The sequence below is a fragment of the Lutjanus erythropterus genome, chromosome 24 (assembly GCF_056507025.1).
Source record: "Lutjanus erythropterus isolate fLutEry1 chromosome 24, fLutEry1.hap2, whole genome shotgun sequence".
Lineage (NCBI taxonomy): Eukaryota > Metazoa > Chordata > Actinopteri > Lutjaniformes > Lutjanidae > Lutjanus > Lutjanus erythropterus.
The window spans coordinates 19,054,705-19,075,440 of NC_139340.1; the positions used below are offsets into that span (position 1 = coordinate 19,054,705).

At 43.6% G+C, this 20,736-nt stretch overlaps 3 protein-coding genes across 3 annotated transcripts; 2 read left to right on the forward strand and 1 right to left on the reverse strand.

The window, feature by feature from the left end:
• f10 (coagulation factor X) lies at positions 1 to 5,094 on the forward strand. The gene is made up of 9 exons (XM_084714073.1): positions 1 to 159; positions 675 to 835; positions 1,254 to 1,278; positions 1,572 to 1,685; positions 1,993 to 2,124; positions 2,682 to 3,052; positions 3,319 to 3,436; positions 3,808 to 3,995; positions 4,298 to 5,094. Exons 1-9 carry the CDS (start codon positions 96 to 98, stop codon positions 4,718 to 4,720), a joined length of 1,596 nt encoding a protein of 531 aa, XP_084570199.1. The 5' UTR covers positions 1 to 95; the 3' UTR covers positions 4,721 to 5,094.
• Positions 5,095 to 6,870: 1,776 nt separating this feature from the next.
• On the forward strand, positions 6,871 to 14,267 carry prozb (protein Z, vitamin K-dependent plasma glycoprotein b). Its single transcript, XM_084714122.1, has 8 exons — positions 6,871 to 7,265; positions 8,763 to 8,923; positions 9,059 to 9,083; positions 9,798 to 9,974; positions 10,382 to 10,504; positions 10,916 to 10,995; positions 12,783 to 12,921; positions 13,246 to 14,267. The coding sequence occupies exons 1-8, from the start codon at positions 7,109 to 7,111 to the stop codon at positions 14,034 to 14,036; spliced, it is 1,653 nt and encodes a 550-aa protein (XP_084570248.1). The 5' UTR covers positions 6,871 to 7,108; the 3' UTR covers positions 14,037 to 14,267.
• Positions 14,268 to 14,470: 203 nt separating this feature from the next.
• Positions 14,471 to 18,862, reverse strand: pcid2 (PCI domain containing 2). Its single transcript, XM_084714124.1, has 15 exons — positions 18,722 to 18,862; positions 18,039 to 18,090; positions 17,826 to 17,915; positions 17,675 to 17,748; positions 17,483 to 17,543; positions 17,305 to 17,351; positions 16,986 to 17,040; positions 16,750 to 16,853; positions 16,257 to 16,332; positions 15,933 to 16,074; positions 15,657 to 15,757; positions 15,491 to 15,564; positions 15,263 to 15,388; positions 14,766 to 14,889; positions 14,471 to 14,674 (listed from the first exon to the last, which is right to left on the reverse strand). The coding sequence occupies exons 2-15, from the start codon at positions 18,072 to 18,074 to the stop codon at positions 14,585 to 14,587; spliced, it is 1,200 nt and encodes a 399-aa protein (XP_084570250.1). The 5' UTR covers positions 18,075 to 18,090; positions 18,722 to 18,862; the 3' UTR covers positions 14,471 to 14,584.
• Between the last annotated feature and the right edge of the window lie 1,874 nt (positions 18,863 to 20,736).

Sequence of the window (20,736 nt, forward strand, 5' to 3'; positions counted from 1 at the left end):
CTCTCCCTCTCTCCACTCTCAGACTCAATTATTTCCACTCAGCACACCGAGGTTTTTCCAGCCGAGATCACCGTCCATCCATCCATCCGGGGGCCATGTTGCCGTTTCACCGACTGTCCCTTGGCCTCCTGCTGCTACACCTGGCCGTCTCTCTCGCAGGTACGTTCGCTAGAATCTGACCGCCCCGGGAGGAGGAGGAGGAGGAGGAGGAGGAGGAGGAGAATACAGAGTTAAAGCTGGGGGGGAAACACACACCACCATGTCACCATGTTAGAGTGTGTTTTGGGTGGTGGGGGGGGGGGGGGGTGACACTTGACCCCGTCCCCTCAGTGTGTGTGTGTGTGTGTGTGTGTGTGTGTGTGTGTGTGTGAACAGATTTTGGATCTTTGATGATTGACAGCACTTCTCTTCAACATGAAACCCTTCTAACACCTCATTGGACAAACAACCCACTTGCTGGGCTGTGATTGGTTCTTTGTTTAAGTTTTCAGACTTGTTTAGGACCTGAAACTGAAACAAGGTGTCATTGGGGAAACAAGGTTTTGGACTTGAGATTTGACTTTTGACTTGAGTGCAAAGACCTGAAACAATTTTAATAAATAATATAATGTGGTGATCACAGAAACATTTTGCCTCACAGTTTAAACTACTCATTTTTTCTGTCCTCTCACCAGTGTTCTTGGACGACAGGACAGCCAGTCAGGTCCTGACCCGCCGGAGACGAGCCAACAGCTTTTTGGAGGAACTTAAACAAGGCAACATGGAGAGGGAGTGTTTGGAGGAGCGCTGCGACTGGGAGGAGGCGCGAGAGATCTTCGAAGACGCAACGAAAACTGTATTAACCTCCTGCAACTACTCACCAAAACACTGCCGTCAAACATCCATCAGCACAAGTCTGAAAGAAACACACAGTTTTTTTTAATGTTAGCTGTTCAACCCAGAAACGTCCTAGCTTTGGCTAACTTTAGCTAGTTCATCACAAAAGCTAGGAGCAAAAATACCTGTTCAAGCAAATCCAGAGCTGTCTGAGCGTCAGTTCGACTTTCTGTATTGATCAAGAATAGAAACACAAATGTAAAAACATTGTGGTTTTAGAAGCAGTTAGCACTGAAGCTCTTGGTGTATTTTGTTGACTCACTAGCAAACAAGATCCAACATGGCTCCTTTCAGCACCAATAAGGCCAAAAAAACTGATACTGAACAGATTTTAAGTTGTTTTAAATGTTTTTATTATCTGTTTGTCTTTTTTGCAGGATGAATTCTGGGCCAAATACTTTGGTAAGTTAAAATTACCTGCCGTTGACGGGCTAATTTAAGAAATCCATGAGAATTGAGATTGTGCTACAAGGAAATGTTGGTATTTTGGGAATGAGCAACCAAATCAGGGAAAGCACCTTTAAAAAAAAGAGATTTAAAACCAACCACAAAACCAAACACCAAACTAATCTTTATCAGGCCTGAAATGTACAACGTTAGCTGGTACTGAAAGTATATTTCCTGTCCTCATATTTGAGGCATTTTGCTGTACGTCCACAGCGTCTCTGACTGAATCTGCTCTGTTTGTCCTGCAGATGGCGACGCGTGTGAGTCGATACCCTGCGCTCATGGAGGATTTTGCAAAGATGGAATTGGAAGCTACTCCTGTTACTGTCAGGACGGGTACCAGGGCTTCAACTGTGAAATCGGTACAGAAATCGTTCTGGAGAGCCGGGCTCAACTTCAGCATCCTGCAGCGAAACCTTACGACTGTCCTGCGCCAACAAAGACCAGTTTAATCAAAGATTAATCAGAGTTCAGCAAAACTCATTTTAAATCCAGATTTAAAATTAAGCAGAACTGTGACACCTTTAACTCCAGAGGCCAGAAAACCTGGATGAACGACAGATTTTGTTGTTTTGAACTGTTTGATCTTCTGTGATGTTGATGTTCTCGTCTGGTGTCGGGGTGGAACACTCCTCCCCGGTCTTCACTGTGTTCTCTATGTCTCTGCAGTTATTCCTGAACTCTGTGAGAACAAAAACGGCGGTTGCGAACACTTCTGCACTGTGGTCCGAGGGAACATTGAGTGCTCCTGCGCTGATGGATATTTCCTGGCATCAGATTACAAATCCTGCAACTCCAACCGTGAGAGACACTCATGAGTCTTCATAGTTCAGGCAGTTTGGACTTTGGGAATGAGACATAACACAGATAATATTTTAATTTTAAAAAAGAATTCCACCAGGTGGTGGTGGTTAGCTACACAGACCAACCGCTAAAGTTAGCTACACAGACCAACCGCTAAAATTAGCTACACAGACCAACCGCTAAAGTTAGCTACAGAGCACCAACTGCTAAAGTTAGCTACACAGACCAACCGCTAAAGTTAGCTACAGAGCACCAACCGCTAAAGTTAGCTACACAGACCAACCGCTAAAGTTAACTACAGAGCACCAACCGCTAAAGTTAGCTACACAGACCAACCGCTAAAGTTAGCTACAGAGCACCAACCGCTAAAGTTAGCTACAGAGCACCAACTGCTAAAGTTAGCTACAAGACATAGTTCCCCACAAGAAATGCTGGAATCTAATCAGCACTGATCTCTTGTCAGATTCACATCTAACAGTTAGCATGTTTCTCTCAGTGATTAGTCTTTTTGTTGGACAAACACTGACCTCTAAACTTCACATGAACTCTTGCAGAGACCTTCAAATGTGGCGCCATCATCACGGGTAACAGCCGGAATGTGTGGAGGTACGAACGGAGGAACACGACGGAGAGCAACGCCACCTCTAACGAACTCCACGCAAACTCCACGCAGCAGAAGAACGAGCTGGACACGTTTCCTTTCTCAGTTCTCTCACTTTCTGAGAACAGCAGTGACATTCAGGTGTCGCCGGAATCCGAGCTGTTCGAGGAAAGAACCAGACGTGAAGTGGCGTTTACAAACAGCAGCGACATCGAGGCGCAGCCGCAGGATGTGATTTCTGACACAGTCATCACCTCTGAAATGGCAGAGTTTACCCGTATTGTTGGCGGAGAGGACTGTGAACCAGGACACTGTCCCTGGCAGGTGGGGACGCTTTCTTTTACAAAAAACAAGAACACTGAAAAACTACATATCGACCTGATCATGACCTGTTTTATATCCGGAAAAGTCCATTAATGTCTTTATTTGGACACCTGGGGATCAATTATTGCCCAGAAGTCATTTTTGTCTTTATGTGGACACCTGGGAGTCCATTAAAGACACCTGGGAGTCCATTAAAGACACCTGGGAGTTCTTAACTGCAGAACTTGTCTTACATTAACTGTTTTTTGTCCGTCTCGTCCTCACAGGCTCTCCTCCTGAACGAGGAGGACCGAGGGTTCTGCGGAGGAACCATCCTCAATGAATACATCATCCTGACCGCCGCCCACTGCATGAACCAATCACGCTACATCTACATCAAAGTCGGTCCGTCTGATGACTTATTATTAGAAATATGAGATTCTGTATGATTTGTGTGATTAATGAGGTTGATAGTTGGTCCTGTGGTTCTTTTCATTACAAGATTATGTCTTTTATTTGTAATTATTTATTAATTCTGTATAATTTTTAATGTAAATATGATATCTGAGATTATTATGAGATCATAACACTGAGATTTTGTTTTATTTTTGTTTATTCTTGTTTGATCTGTCGGATTGTTTTTTCAAAAACAACGTTTATTAGACAAGTGGCGGAGCAGGTTGAGCTGTTTCCTGTTTAAAATTAAAGCTCCTTATAATCATTATGAATATTTTTTAATTGTCCAGCTGAGACAGTTGTGTTTTCTGTGCACTCAGGTGAGTTTGACGTGTTGGTGGATGAGGGCAGGGAAGCTACGCACCGCGTGGAAACTATCATCACCCACTACAAATACAAACCTGACACCTACCACAATGACATCGCACTCATCAAACTGTTCAGGCCCATCAAGTTCACCAGGTTCATCCTGCCGGCGTGTTTACCTGAGCCGGAGTTTGCTGAGAAGGTGAAGCTTTGAACCAGCCTCTTAAGAAAAATGGTTCTTCACATGTAAACCAGATTTCTGATTTCACCCAGACTTCTCCGTGAAGTCAGATCTCCACCTGGGAACCTCAAAATACAAGATGGCTGCCGTGTGCATAACCAGTAGTGGCAGCTGTTCATTAGTGTCGCAGGTGACATGGTTGACAGATGAATTGATAATGAAATTGATCGATTGTAGCCCTCTACCTTCTGTACTGGTATCAATCATCTCGTCTAGATCTTGTCAAGAACTCAAACAGGTGTCTTTCTGGCGTCCTTTTGCAGGTCCTGATGCGGCAGTCTGACGGTATGGTCAGCGGTTTCGGTCGTCTCGGCGAGGGTCGGCAGCCGTCCACCACCTTGAAGCGCCTCACCGTTCCTTACGTGAATCGGCACACCTGCATTGAATCCACCCAACTGCGCATCTCTGCCCGCATGTTCTGCGCCGGCTACGACGAAATAGCCAAGGACGCCTGCCAAGGTGACAGCGGCGGGCCGCACGTCACACGCTACCGCAACACCTATTTTGTCACCGGCATTGTGAGCTGGGGCGAAGGCTGCGCACGCAAAGGCAAATACGGCGTCTACACCCAGGTGTCCAAATACATCCGCTGGATCCGTGACGGCATCGAGAGGCTGATGCCCAAACAGACGAGTGGCAGCAGGATGAAGAGGCACCACGGCGCCATCAAGAGGATGGTCCTGTAAGATTTGACTTCCACTGAGCAGAGATCAGACACACTGTGCCTCAGATGTAATCTGTGATTTTATGTTTGAGGCTTCTTAACAGGAACATTTCAGACACAGAAACTTTGATTATTTGGCAAAATGTTTTAAACACCGTACAAAAATCCTTAAAGCTGCTTTTTTCATTTTTTGGCCACTAGAGGGCAGCAAACAGGCTGCAATAACAGCATTCAGCATATTATCAGCTCATAAAGTAGTTCTGGCTAACATGTTAGCAAACAGCTGGGTTCGTCCACCTCAGAACAACATGATCGTCTCATTTAAATCACCTGTGAGGTTCCTCAGGGTTCTGTTCTCGGTACCTTAGGTTTTCTATTTGGTTAAAGCTGCAATAATTGATTTTTTTCTCTCCACTTCTGGACAAGAGAACAAACTGTAAACACAACAGTGACATATTTTCAGCTTGTAAAGATGATGTTGTTGTTAGCTAACATGTTAGCCAATGGGAGCCTCCTAAAGACACATATGGTCACTAACCCTGCAATGCAAATTCCTAAATGTGTAATTTAAACAGCTTCCTGTTCAGTATTATTAAAAAAAAGTGTAAATCCGTGTAAACCAATGTCTGTTTTCATGTATTTTTATCCATCAATACCAGAAATGAGCTTTTTGAGCTGAATTAAAGCAAATAAAAAACACTAAACCTGTCGATACATTTTTTTAAGACAAATATTTTAAATTTCATATTGTGTACATTCTCCTGTGTGTGAATCAGTGTGTATTTTTCATCAAACTATGAATCCAAATGACTGAATTGTTGTTGTGTTTCTACAGTTTAAGTGCTTTTAATAACTACTGGTGCAATTTTATTTCTTCACAGTGGCTTAAAATATTTTATTAAAGACGTATCGGTGCAGAAATTCACTAAAAACTTTTCATTTTTGATTGTTTCTGTAAATGAATACATTTATATGATCTGGATTTTTTCCATCTTATATTTACTTTGATAATTATTAATTCTGAGACTTTGTCTTTGAGATATTTTGATAGATTGATAGATTTTGAGAAAGATGGAACCCATCCAGTCCAATAAGAATTGCTCAGCTGATGTATGCGACCAAAAAAGTTTTCTAGCTTCCAGGTTTACTTCCGCAGTCTGCAGCCCACTGAATACATGCAGCAGTGTTTCCCTCTCTGGTCCCGCCCACAGGTCCTGCTTGGTCCATAAACTTTACATTGTGATGACATCACAGATGTTTGGGGAAAATGTATTTTGGACTGCAGGTGAATACATCCTGATAAAACATCCACAGCTGTTTGTTGTTTTTCCTCTTTCTGTTCTGACAACAGTCTGACTGAACTTCCTGTAAGTTTAATTTGATCCAGACCAAACGAGGCAGGTGTGAAAAGGCCCTCAGCCTCGTTCTGAAGGGCCTCTTCACACCTGAAAGTCTGAACCAGGGTTCATGTTGACCTGAGGGAGGTTTCACACCTGTAATTATGATTTGGTTCAAACACAGGACAGGTGTGAGGAGGTCATTAGTGTTGAAAGATCAGGATGTATGAGGTCCTTTACACACCTGAACCAAGGTTCATGTTTCTGACTTTTGATCAGGTGGGTTTTGGTTTCATGTTGCAGTCAGGCGCACTGAAGAACAGCGTTCATGAAGAGAGATGAAGGAACAGATTCACATCGTTGTCACTGTATTATTATGACAAACCATGGTCCAGTTTGATCCAGGCTGAGACCACGTCTTTTCACCGGTCCAAAGTCCGGCTTTTCGGTCCGGGGGAGGTTTCACACCTGTCCTTTTGGTCCAAACATCCAGACCAAACACGGCAGGTGTGAAGGGCCCGACATTTCTGGGCAACTCCAGGTCAACTGCTGCTCAGGGAAATTATGGGATGTGGAAGCAGAAAATAACTTAAACCTGAAACTGGTACTACGTCCTTTTTTATTTTTGTGAAGGTTTTATCCATCGTTCGATGGGGATCATGAAATGTCCCTGCGTTGTTTTAAATGATTAAACAAGTGATGAACTGTTTACCTCCGATAAACAAACCTGGTGGATGTTGACGTTTCAGAGGTCGGACCTGCTGCTTGTTTGGTGGTTTGAGGACAGAGTCCACTGCAGGGACACGACGTTTACTAAGAACTGTTTTCTCTTCTTTTAACTCTTTGTAGGAACAGATCAGCCTGAACAGGTGACTCCTGTCACAAGATTACAGAGTTTTTAAAGATCATATTTTGTAAGTTTGTGTGCGATCGCAGCAGCCTGTTAGCCTGAAAGCTAACTGACGTCTCACTCTGATGTTTGATTAAACGTATATGAGAGTTTTGTTGAAGCTTTTCAGACCACGATAGATATTTTTGATGTTTATGTTCAGAGTCAGATTTAAACTCCCGTCATGTTTCATGAATCAGCTGTGAGTCATCAGTGTGTGCGCGCTGGTCGCAGTGGACTCAGTGTGACGGCGGTCAGCATCATGTCGGCTTGTTGTCGAGCGTCTGTTCTGTTTCTCTGCCTCCTCGGCTGCTTCCTTCAGGTCCTCGTCCAAGGAGAAGGTAAGACCTCTGACCTCTGACCCTCTCTGACCGTCGGCTGAGTCAAAGTTCGTTTACCGTCGGATCTCAGAGGGTCGATGAATTTCAAACCTCCTCGCTCATAAATCAGGCAGGAAACAGCTGATATTAGAAGTTTAAACTGTTTAAATGTTCCAGATTCGTCTGTTGGTGCCAAAATATGTCAAAGACGCTGCAGAAATCATCCTAACGTCGGCGGGTCGTAACATACTCAGGATGTCGCAATTAATTCAGATAATGATTCAGTTTATTTCATATAAAGTCATAAATATACACAACAAACTGCAGCCTAATTATCACTCGGTAAAAATAATTATTACGTATTATCAATTAACCAGCTTTAGTGCTCGTTATCACAAATATTTGGTAATTCATAAACGTAGTATAAATACAGAATAATGACTCAGTTGAGTTGTCATCAGTTCACTATTGTTTCATAATTTATATATTTGTGATCAGTATATTATAACTAAACTTTTCATAATTAGAAATTGAGTGTATATGTAATACAGTCATAAATACATGGAATATTTTTATTATAATGATTCTGTAGTTAATGCAGCTTATTAAGTGAAAATTCTGACTATATTAAATATAACTGAATAAATAATTGGTGTCATGTTTAATCTGGAATCAGAATCTGTATCGGAGTGTTCCTGTACGGGTTGACAGAATCTGGCACCGTCTTCAGTCGGTCTTCAGTTAGTCTTCAGTTAGTCTTCAGTCCGTCTTCAGTCCATCTTTAGTCGGTCTTCAGTCAGTCTTCAGTCAGTCTTCAGTTAGTCTTCAGTCAGTCTTCAGTCAGTCTTCAGTCAGTCTTCAGTTAGTCTTCAGTCCGTCTTCAGTCCGTCTTCAGTCGGTCTTCAGTCCATCTTCAGTTAGTCTTCAGTCAGTCTTCAGTTAGTCTTCAGTTAGTCTTCAGTCCGTCTTCAGTCCGTCTTCAGTTAGTCTTCAGTCCGTCTTCAGTTAGTCTTCAGTCAGTCTTCAGTTAGTCTTCAGTCCGTCTTCAGTCGGTCTTCAGTCAGTCTTCAGTCAGTCTTCAGTCAGTCTTCAGTTAGTCTTCAGTCCGTCTTCAGTCCGTCTTCAGTTAGTCTTCAGTCAGTCTTCAGTTAGTCTTCAGTCCGTCTTCAGTCAGTCTTCAGTCCGTCTTCAGTCCATCTTCAGTCAGTCTTCAGTCCGTCTTCAGTCCATCTTCAGTCAGTCTTCAGTCCGTCTTTAGTCAGTCTTCAGTCGGTCTTCAGTCCGTCTTTAGTCGGTCTTCAGTCGGTCTTCAGTCAGTCTTTAGTTGGTCTTCAGTTGGTCTTAAGTTGGTCTTCAGTCCGTCTTCAGTTAGTCTTCAGTCCGTCTTCAGTTAGTCTTCAGTCAGTCTTCAGTTAGTCTTCAGTCCGTCTTCAGTCGGTCTTCAGTCAGTCTTCAGTCAGTCTTCAGTCAGTCTTCAGTCCGTCTTCAGTTGGTCTTCAGTCGGTCTTGTACTTGCAGTGTTTCGGGCTCCACAGACCAGCAACGTGTTCCTCCGGTCCAAACGGGCCAACCTGTTCCTGGTGGAGGAGATCCTGCAGGGGAACCTGGAGCGCGAGTGTTACGAGGAGGTGTGCAGCTACGAGGAGGCCCGCGAATACTTCGAGGACACCAAGCAGACGGTCAGACTCTGACTATAACATGATATCTCTAATGATGACGTTTCCATAGAAACAGGTTGATTTTCTCTCATTTTATGCTCAAAATGAAAAAGTATTTGGAGAATCAGGAACCTGTTTCTGTTTGTTTCTCAACAGATCAACTTCTGGAATTCTTACCCCGGTGAGTTTAACACGTTTCATTCAAAAAGAAACCTGAGTTCATTTTGACACGTTCATCCCTTTCCATTTTATCAGCCAATCAATTTGTTCTTAATCAAATAGCTCATTTAAAAAAGTTTGCAGCAGCTAATGACCGTGTTCAGATCTTAACCTCTAGGGGGCGCCACAAATATGAAAAATTATTTTGTAACTGACTGCACGGATTCACACATCTTGAGGCATCACTCAGTCGCTGCACGAAGAAATAAAGTGAGCGTGGCTTATTACAACAAATTTAAATTTTCACAATACAAACTTTATAAAAAACTTTTTTTTTTAACTTTTAGATTTGCAATAAAGTATAAAAACTGTAGAAGATTAGAAGTTAGAAGCAGTGAATTCAGTCTCATTCTGTTTTTTATTTTATTTTATTTTATTTTTTTATTGAATCCTGACTTTATTTTTATTTCCCAAACTTCTGGAAACCCAGTTTGGTCAATGTGAAGAAAAAAGATCCTGTAAGTCATTATGAGAAAATAATAATGAGTTCATCAAGTTATCTCACTGGTGGAGAGATTAAGTTCCTCATTATAAAAACTTTTTCTTACACCACTCTGGAGGAAATGTGCTTCCATACTAACTTTATTTCTTCATGTACTGCTTGTCTAATCAGTGTGATTGATCAGCTCTGTGATTGATCAGCTCTGTGATTGATCAGCTCTCTGTCTCTGAGCAGCGAGGAACCATTGTAAGCCGAACCCCTGCCTCCATGGAGGGAAATGCACCGACAAAGTGGGGGGGTTCGCCTGCTCCTGCGTCGCCCCCCACCACGGAACAGTCTGTGAGCAGGCAGCTCTGGAGGAACCGGTGGATAAAGAACAGCCACCCTCTGCAAAACAAAGCACCGGACCAGGTTAGACCACACCCACAGATAAGATGACCCCGCCCCACGATGAGGGGCGTGGCCTATAAGACCAAAAGACATGGTGTGTTCAAGCGATGCTCAGAAATGTTTAGTTGTCAGGGATGTCACTCCTGATCCTGTAAGACCCTTTGAGTGCAGAGAAGAGTCCATGTAGTGTCCTTTATACAATGATGTGGGTTTTTAATGCAGTTTTTAATGCAGTGCTGCCTGAGGGGTCAAAGGTCACAGACAGACGGTGTTCTCAGAGATTTCTCTGGATTCTTGAAAATCATTGGGTTCTGTTTGCATTTCGTTTTAGGTTTTTTGTAATCTGTGTTGCACATCACAGCCCTGAAACGTGATTGTTTTGTTTTTTTTAACGTGGAGTGTTTCTCCGTCTGTTTCAGAAATCTCAGAGTGTCTGACTGAAGGTCCGACGGCGTGTCAGCAGCTCTGCGCGGCGTCCTACCACGCCTTCACCTGCTCCTGCATGCCGGGCTTCAAACTGCAGACGGACAGACGGAGCTGCCTGCCCGAAGGTCCGACACCCACCAAAGAAACAAGAAACAAAACTAAGGACTCATTTATGCTAAACATGAGATCAGCATGTGGAAATGGGTTACCATGGCAACTGGACTTGCTCAGATTCTTGAAGAATCTAAAAATGTCAAGAATGTGAGGGAGTCCAGTTACCACCAGTAAACCTTTATGAAGCAGACAGACACAGACGGAGCCTCCTGTTCCTACTTTGTGCTCATTTCTGCATGAAGCAGAGCAGGACCCTCGGTGTAGCCATGTTTGTTGTCATCAGAAACTTCTGACTCCTCTTCGTCTTCTTTGACTTGTCTCCTTTGACACAGACTGATCTATTTTTTAGGAGCATAAATGAGCTTTAACACGTTTGTCAAACCTGTTCAAACTGGTCAAACAGTCGCTCTTTGTGTCCTCAGCGGCGTTTCCCTGCGGAAGACTTCCTGAACGGCTCAACTCGACTGCATCAGTGTGTCGCCATGGAAACTGTCCCTGGCAGGTAAGATGCTCATCACCAATCACAAGCTCATCCCGTCACAAGTAGTTCTGTCATTCCTTTAGATTTTAATGAGTCCATGACGTCGCCTGAAGCGCCAGCAGCAGGACAGCTAGTGTGTCTCCATTACACAGGAAACTGTCCACTACAAAATATATATCAGACCGTTCAGTAATGTTTGTGATCTATTAACACATTAAATCATATGTGCATGTCTCAATGAACCGACTAAATGTTTTATTATTGACTACTGTGTAGGCCTGGGCGCTATACCGGTTCGTACCGAAAACTGGTCTTTATTTTCGTTATGATATGAATCTTTCATATACCGCCATACCGGTGAATAGTCCTAATAACGTCCGGAACGTTTGCGGCGGGAAAGTGTTTCAGCGGGGACCCATTTCACTGCTGCACACCAACACCACAGGCGTGCTGGCTTCAGCGTATGTTTTAAGAACCATTTGCAGCCGTTAATCACAGGCTACAGTCGCTACTTCGCGCTGTGTAAACAAACCTGACACACTAATGTACGAAACATGACAACAAATCAATAAACGCTTCACCTTTTCAGACCGAAGAGGGTCACAGTGTCTGCAGGTAAAGGACCCAGAGCTAATGTTAGCAGCTAGCCTGACACACAGTGTGGCTAACGTTAGCAGCTCGCCTGACACACAGTGTGGCTAACGTTAGCAGCTAGCCTGACACACAGTGTGGCTAACGTTAGCCGCCAGCCTGACAGACAGTGTGGCTAACGTTAGCAGTGCTAGCAGCAGCTCTGCCTGCAGGTTTCTGTCTGTGTCTGTGTTTAATGTGGTCACGTTTCTCCAGTCGAGTGAATATATATGAGCTTATTCTGTCACAGTCCACATTCATCTGTCCAGCTTTGCTCATATAAACATCTGGTGTTGCCATGGTGATCGGTTCATACGCGCTGGGTGGGAGGAGCTACCGTCTGACAGGGACGCAGCTCCGACTAGTGGCGGGCGGCTGCATAAAATCATAGAGGCAACAGATAACTGACATCATGCATGAATGAAATATTGATAAATATTTTAAACTACCAGTATTTCTGGTGCTGACTGGTGTGTGTGGGGACGTTTAATCGTATAGTCGTCCATGTGATGGTAACCTTACTTTGAAGGGCTCATGCTTTTACCTGTCTGGACATGAAAAACATCTGATCCAGTCCTGACAGTAAAATGTGCTGTTTAAAGACGATCAACTGCAGTAATTCTGTTCTCAGTAGAAGAAAATGTGGGTAAAAATTACCGTCAAATACCGTGAAACCGATATGACGTGGTATGAAAATTTTGTCATACCGTCCAGCCCTTCTATTCTGTTTGTATTGATTTATTATTCTGTCACAGGTACGACATCATCATTTGACTCAGAACAGAACAGAGTGTTTGTTGCCTTTGATTTTTAATGAAGATGAACAAAAAAAGATTAAAATAATTTTTTTTAAAAAGGCACCTTTTTTTTTTGTTTTTTTTGCAATTCTCACTTGTTCCCACAAAGCAAAAAACAAACAAACATCACAACATGCAGATTGTCAATAAAGATTAGTTTGAAAGTTGTGATCCAGGTATAAGTTTGTTTAAGCTAACAAGGCAGACAACTGGCCTGACAACAGCAGCTGATTGGCCGACGAAGCTGAACTTCAGTCCTTTAAAACTCTAAAATGAGTCGCACGGCTCAAATCGAACATGTATGACCAGATTAAAACTATTCCACCAAACATGGTCCCAACGCGTCTTCACTCCTGCTGTGGGTTTGTTTTTTGTCTCCAGGTGACCCTGCTGAACAGCAGAGGGGTGGAGCTATGTGGCGGCGTGGTGTTGGGTCGATTCTCCGTCCTGACTGCCGCTCGCTGCCTCTTCCTGGACTCAGGATCTGATCTCCAACCCTCCAACTTCCTCGTGTTCGCTGGTAATGAACTTTATAAAAATACTTCATCACTACATTTACTTCACTTTGCTGAATTTGAAGCTTTCGCTGTTACGTCTTTTAGGTTGTTTTTGTCTCGTTACATTATATTTGTCTGTTTACATCTTTTATGTAATTGTCTCTTGTTGTGTTGTTCTTGTCTTGTAACGTTTTGTGTTACATCCTCGTTACGTCATTTATCATGTTTGTCTTGCTACATCTTGTTTCTTTGTTTTTTTATTTTACATGTTTATTTTGTCTTGTTCTGTCTTTGATTTACTTCTCATCCCTGGATTTCGTTCTGACGTCTCGTCTTTCACCTCGTAGGACGAGAGGAAAAGTTTCTCATCTCTGTCCGGGCTCTGTACGTCCATAACCGCTTCCGTGCACATCACCACGACTACGACCTCGCCCTCATCGAGCTGGTCGCACCCCTGCGCTTTAGCCCCACCCTCATCCACCTCTGCCTGCCCACCAAGGACTTCAGCGAAAACATCCTGATGCATTCTGGGAGGACGGGTGTCACAGAGAGACGGGGGGTGAGTCAGACCCAGAAACTAGTCTACATGACGCTGGACGAGTGTCGCAATCAGCTGAACGTCTCGCATCCACTCAGCAACAAGATGTTCTGCATGAGGAGGCAAAATGGAGCAGTGGGGAGCCCGAATGGACGTTCAGAGAAACAAAGCAGAGCCCGAAGAATGCTGAATGGACCTTTAGGGAACCAAAATGGTACCCAGGAGAGCCCAAATCAAACTTTAGGGAATCAGAATGGAGCCCAGCAGAGGCAGAACCAGAATCAAACCCAAAACCGTCCAAATGGAGCAGAAAACGGGCGTAGTTCAGTGACTCAGAATCAGAAGCACTCAGCAGCTGGCGGCAGTATGAGGTCAGAGGTCAGCCACAGGCAATGTGGAGGCCTGTTGCCGGGGACACCAGTCGCCACGGTGCATCATGGGACGACGTTTCTGACCGGGCTGCTGATGTCATCATCCTCAGACTGTGACGGTCTGGTGTTCACCAAACTTTCCCGCTACCTGGCCTGGATCCAACTGAGGCTGGAGGCCGCCGAGGATCACATGACCCCTCAAGTCAGCCAGTATCCTGAGAACCGCTAACAACCCGCCCACCGGCGCCATCTTTAGAACTTTTTTATCATCAAACTTCCCGTGAACTCAAAGTCTCGTCAACCGACCAAACTGGTGGTTTCAAGTGTTTTATATCCTGAAAACGTTCAAACGTTCAAATCCTGTTTTAATGATGAAATGAGTTTATTTCAGAGTTTCAGTGTTTGATGTGAAATTTAAGCATTTCTGCATTAAAATGTCTGAAGGACGAGACACACGTTATACATGTTGTTGAGTCGTGTACTTACATCTTCAAACCGGAAAAAAAATCTTATTTATTCCAGGTCGTTTCATTTGTCTTAAATTCTATGAACTCGATTTCTGTCTCAGTCAACTCCCATGATCCCACACTACTTCATGATGTCATCAAACTACATCTTTGGTTTTTGTTATAATGTTTGGCTCAATGATCGAGACACACACTGTACAAACCAGCATCTGCTTTATTCAACAACATTTTTACAGTACAAAATAAAAAAAAGCATGAATTGAATCAAATGAAAACAAAGTTTCCTGTGGGGGATTGTGGGTAACGTAGTCTAGGAGACCGAGGAGAGAGGAGGGAATGGATTCTGTTTACTGACCACGAGCTTCTGGTGCTGGTGGGAGATGTAACCTTTGATGTGACCCTGAAAGGAGACAGAAACACCACAGAAGAAGATGAGTGTTCGTCTGTGTGTGTGTGTGTGTGTGTGTGTGTGTGTGTGTGTGTGTTCTCACCATGTAGATGAGGTTGGCCAGGATACACTGCACCTCGTCGATGTCCACGTCCTCCACCTGCATCATCCTCAGAGCCACGAGGAAGGCGTCCAGAGGCAGCTGGTGAGTCCTGAGCAGCAGGTACCTGCAGACAGGAGACAGATGATGTCATCAATACGCGCCAAGATCAAGAGGGCTCAAACACGTTTGAGAGTTTAAATGTGAGCTATATTTAGAATATTTTCACCGCTTTACTAAAACCAACTTTATATCAGACTAACATCACTCTCTGCAAACCAACCAAACTCCATTCATAAAATCAGTGATTTTATCTCAGAGAACACAGGAGATGTTCTGCTGCTGCCTCCGTCTGTTAGTGTGTTTGTGTTGCTGTGAGACTGAAACTGAACTAACCCTTTAAAACATTAAAGTCTCACAATAACACAAACACACTACAGTAGTAGCTCTTATTTTGGTGTTTTTTTCTGCAGGTGGCGCTGTGCTGCAGCTGAACTCACACTTTCTTGAAGAGGTTCCTGTAGGTGATGATCTTGAGCTTCTCCAGGATGAGGAAGATCCCACAGCGGATGAAGAACGTCTCGTGTTTGGACAAGGCCTCGTTCAGCAGCAGCAGGTTCCCTTCACTGACACACACACACACACACACACACACACACACCTGTGAGCACACCTGACACCCAGCGTGATGTCACTTCCTGTGTCACTGCCGCCAACCCTCTGCTTACCTCACAGCTTTGGTGACGTCTGCAAACTGCATGAGGTCATATTTCCTCAGGAGCTGATGAGTCGGCATGTGACCCTGAAACAGCAGCAACAGTCTGCGGTCATACTGGCTCTACTAGGACGTTAACTGGTTTAAACTGGTTTAAAAGTGTCGAGCTGAGTTTTTACCAGCAGCATCTTGACGGGCAGCAGGTAGATGAGAATCATCCTCTTGTTCTTCTGACTGGAACGATGACAGTGATGGAAGGCGTAAGACAGAAACTCCTCAGCTGCAGAGACAGTTTCACCATCAGTATATGTCTTCACCGTGTCTGATTGACCCTCAGACTGTCTTGAAAATGTTCTCCAAATTGGACAAATCAGAGCAAAGTGGAACGAGAGTGGAACAGCAGGAGGAGGAGGAGGAGGAAGAGGAGGAGGAGGAGGAGGAGGAGGAGGAGTTACCTGGTTTGAAGTCGCTGTCAAACATGGCTTTACGGCCCACGTAGTATTTGTAGGTGACTTTCTGAGCCTGACTGTAGTCGTTCTTGAGGTTGGAGCTGTCGATGGCTCTGATCAGAGGCTTACACAGGTGCAGCTTATTGATCTGATCCATCACAAAACAAAATCAATAATTAATCAGTGACTGACTGAGGTCATAATATCAAAGCTCTTTTCCTTAAATGAATTTTGGTTGTAATTTCCGCAGCATTATGTCTTCTTCAGTCTCTGTATGTCCTGAATCAGTTTGAATCAATAATCAATAAGCGGCTCACAGTCAGCTCAGACCTTGAAGTAGATCTTGAAGAGCTGGTTGCTCAGAAACATCATCCCCCACTTCTTGGAGTCTTCGATCCCGGCTCGACTGCAACGAGAAAAAACAGAGACGAGACTCTGAAAGATCAGCCTCATATCAAAGAAGGAAACAGAAGAACTTTAATCCAGTGTCTTTATCGTTACATCACTACTTCAAAACTTTACTCAAATACTCTTCTGTAAACATTATGACTTTTTCTGTAAATATTCCAACTTTTTAATATAAATATTACTGGAGATGTAACAATATATTGAATATTATAGACTCATGATAAAAACATTTCATTATTTTTACATTAGTTTATAAAATGACGGCTGCATTTGTTTTGTTTGTGGTTGTAGTTTTTCATGTCGTCATTTTTTTCATTACATCCCTCATAAATGTGTTTATGTTTGTATATTTGTATATTGTGTGTGTGTGTGTGTGTGTGTGTGTGTGTGTGTGTGTGTGTGTGTGTGTACTGACTTGTCGCTGGCACACACTCTGAAGCAGCTCATCAGCTGCTCTGCTGCTTTCTCCAACATCTCACCCGGCTGACCTTTACTCTTCTTCTGCAGCTGCTGCTCCGCCTGCACACACACGCACGCACACACACGCACACACACACACACACACACACATACACACACACACACACACCGTCATCATCATCATCATCATCATCATCATCATCTCTGTGGTTCATGTCACAGGTTTCTTACATTATTGGCAAATATCCTGAGATCCAGAGTGACAGCGAACATCACTGGCAGAGCCCTGAAACACACACACACACACACACACACACACACACACACACACACACACACACACACACACACACACACACAGATCAATGATGCTGCGTTCACAGGCAGCGTGTTCACATCAGCTCTATAAGACAAAACAGGAAGTGTCCTGAGGGAAACATCACAAAGCTAACAGTTTCCACCTGCTGCCAGTGTTTGTGCTAAGCTAGGCTAATGAGCGTGTGTGTGTGTGTGTGTGTGTGTGTGTGTGTGTGTGTGTGTGTGTACTCACCAGTTCTCCTCTTTGTGGGACTGGAAGGCCCTCAGGAAAGATGTGAGAGGTCAAGGACAAACACTCACTGATTATTGATTATTGATTTCAGCTGTTTTACAGTTACTGTGTGTGTGTGTGTGTGTGTGTGTGTGTGTGTGTGTGTGTGTGTGTGTGTTCATCATGAAGGATATTGGACGACAAGTGTCTGGAACTTGTAGGCTTCAACAAAGTCGTGATTGGCCACTGCATAGGTACACCTGTAACACACACACACACACACACACTCATCATCAGTTTATCTGTCGATCACAGAACAGGTCACATTGATGACTTCTGTTCTCAAAATAATCAATAATCAATAGACTAATGACCTGATTGGCTGTCCTACCTGAGGTGAGCTGCGACCATCTCGTCGTACGGCGGCTCCAGAAGCTGCTGACACTTTTCCTCTGGACTGGCCAGCTGAAACACACACAGAGACAGAGGTGAGGCCGTATCCTAGCAACGCTGTGTCTCCACTTGAGTGGGCGGAGCCTCACCTGGAGCCGTGGGTTGGCGACGTGCGGGTGTTTGAAGGAGAGCAGCTCAGCGCAGAACGAGCCTTCGTGGTTGTCGATGGCCTCGTAAACCTGCAGGAGGGAAACACAAACGAAGAAGAAGAAGAGATGCGTGAATACTGTGGCACCGCCATGGAGGTCACGTGGTGGAAAGACAGCGTGAAGGTGAGGCAGCATCACACAGAAAGAGGTTACCTGCTGCAGGTACTGGTTGATGGTGATGTGAGCCATGACGTCCTTCTGCAACCTGAAAACACACAAACAATCATCTGAGAAAACAGTCACGATTCTGACTCGTGATCAGTCTGACAGTAACTTCTGAAAATTCTGTATTTTTTTCCACAATAACTAAAAGTATTTCACATAAAAATGACGGGGCTCATAATTTTATTATTTTCCGTCTTTAAACCAGAATGCAGGTCTTGTGATTCATGCAGTGAAGGAAAACAAAAATCTGAGCTCTGCAGCGATTCATTGATTATTTAATCGTATTTTGATAATTAATTATTTGGGTGAAGTAATTTTCTTAAGAAAAAAAGGCAAAATTCTCTTATTTCTGCGTCTTAAATATGAATATTTTGTGGTTTTTGTTCAGTTTTCAGAGTAAAGCTGATAATATTCACATTAGAGCTGCTTCAAAAACGTTATCGATTTATCTCTACAAACATTAACATTTTTATACATATTTTTAACATATTTGTATTATTATTAGCTCAAACTTCACAGCACGACAGTTAGCCTAGCATGCTAACTGACGGCTTCATTCATCCACTTCAGGTTAAAACGCGCAGTTTAATCTGATTTTAAACAAACAGAAACAAAACAAACAAAAAGTCGAAACGAACTGATTAATAAAAAATGTTAAAATATTAACTCACTTTAAAAAATGACGTTTAATCCAGAATAAAGCCCATCACTCACTCAGTAGAGCCGGACTGTTGTACAGGGACGCAGATCAAATAACTTCCGGGTTGGTAAGGTCGCCCTTCCGCTAGTAGTTTTTCAGAATAAGAGGAAACATATATAATATAAACATATATCTAATTAAAAGTCGTGCAGTACGGTGGTGCAGTGGTTCACCCTGCCGCCTCACAGTCAGAGGGTCCTGAGTTCGATCCCCGGCTTGCTGGGGAAGAACCTTTATGTGCGGGTTTGCATGTTCTCCCCGTGTCTGCGTGGGTTCTCTCCGGGTTCTTCCCACAGTTCTAAGACATGAACGCTAGGTTTTAATTGGTGATTCTAAATTGCCCGTAGGTGTGAATGTGAGTGATTGTCAGTCCTGTGATGAACTGGCGACTTGTCCAGGGTGAACCCCGCCTCTCACCCAAAGTCAGCTGGGATAGACTCCGCCCCCCGCGACCCTGAAAATAAAAGTCTCGACAGATGCATTTTGGATTTTACCAACCTGCAGTTCAAGAAAATAGGTTCGTTCGAGATGAACTGCGTCTCGTCTGGAGACTAGATGAGATGAGGAGGCTGCAGCAGGAGGTGGAGACAAAAGTCTGCAGTCAAGTCTGACAGTTTCCTGCAGACTTCAGAGAAAATACAGGAAGAGACACGAACATCCTGTCAGATCACCTGTAGGTTACCTGAAGTTTGAGACCACGAAGTAATAAAGTATTTTCTTGATCGTTGATTGAAGTAGAAACAGAGATCCTCCTTCTGTTACATGGAACATTTGTTCTTTTATCTGCCTTGTAAAACACTTTAAAACTGTTCTTCTGATAAGTCACACACACACACACACACACACACACACACACACACACACACACACACACACACACACACACAGATATATACATATATATATATATATAACTTAATTATTATGAGCCACAAGATATCTGCTTGCTGACAGATTAAAACGTCATTGCGGTACATCAGACTGATATATCCAGCGTTAAATATTACAGTTACACAGAAAATTAGTATTATATATAACAGGTGGTGTTTGTTGTCAAAATTAAGAGCCAATCAGAGCCTGTCAGCTCATTGATCAATTGACAGCCAGGTGTTTGCAGGTGGAGAGCAGCTGCGGCGCCTGGCTTTGTGTCCGACTTGATCCCGACTTGCTCTGACGTCATGCACACGTGGGCAACGATAACCTCACGAGATCGAGGCGGCCGCAGTTTGTAGAGCCAGGCGCCGCAGCTGCCCTCCACCGACTGCAAACACCTGGCTGTCACCTGATCGACAAGTTGACAGGCTCTGATTGGTTCTTAACTTTGACAACAAACACCACGTGTTGTATAAAATACTAATTTTCTGTGTAATTGTAATATTTAATGGTGGACATATCAGTCTTCTGTTCTGCAATGAAGTTTTAATCTGTCAGCAAGCAGATATTTAGTGTCTGATAATAATAAAGGTTATATATATATGATTTATCAAGAGAACAGTTTAGTTCTTTACAAGGCAGGTAAAAGAACAGATGTTACAAGCATCAAAGGGAGGATCTCTTCTATTTTAACTTCAATCAGCGATCAAGAACGCACTTTATTTCTTCAGCTATGATCATGATCTGCAGACTACAGGTAACCTACAGGTGATCTAACAGGATGTTCGTGTCTCCTCCTCTAGTCTCTCCTAAGTCTGTTGAAAACTGTCCGACTTGACTGCAGCTTTTTGTCTCCACCTCCTGCTGCGGCCGCCTGATCTCGTCTCTCCAGGCGAGGCGCACTTCATCTCGAACGTACCTAATGTAACCGGCATGCATTGTGCTGCGATCACCGCTGATCGATTCTGCACAGACCAATAAGAGCATGTCACGTGACACCACGTGTTTCTTTTGTTTTGATATGTTTAACTTTCAGTCCATGGAGTCAGGAGAGAGTCATAAAACAAAAATACATGTGAAATATGACACATAAAAATACAAAATCATTACAAG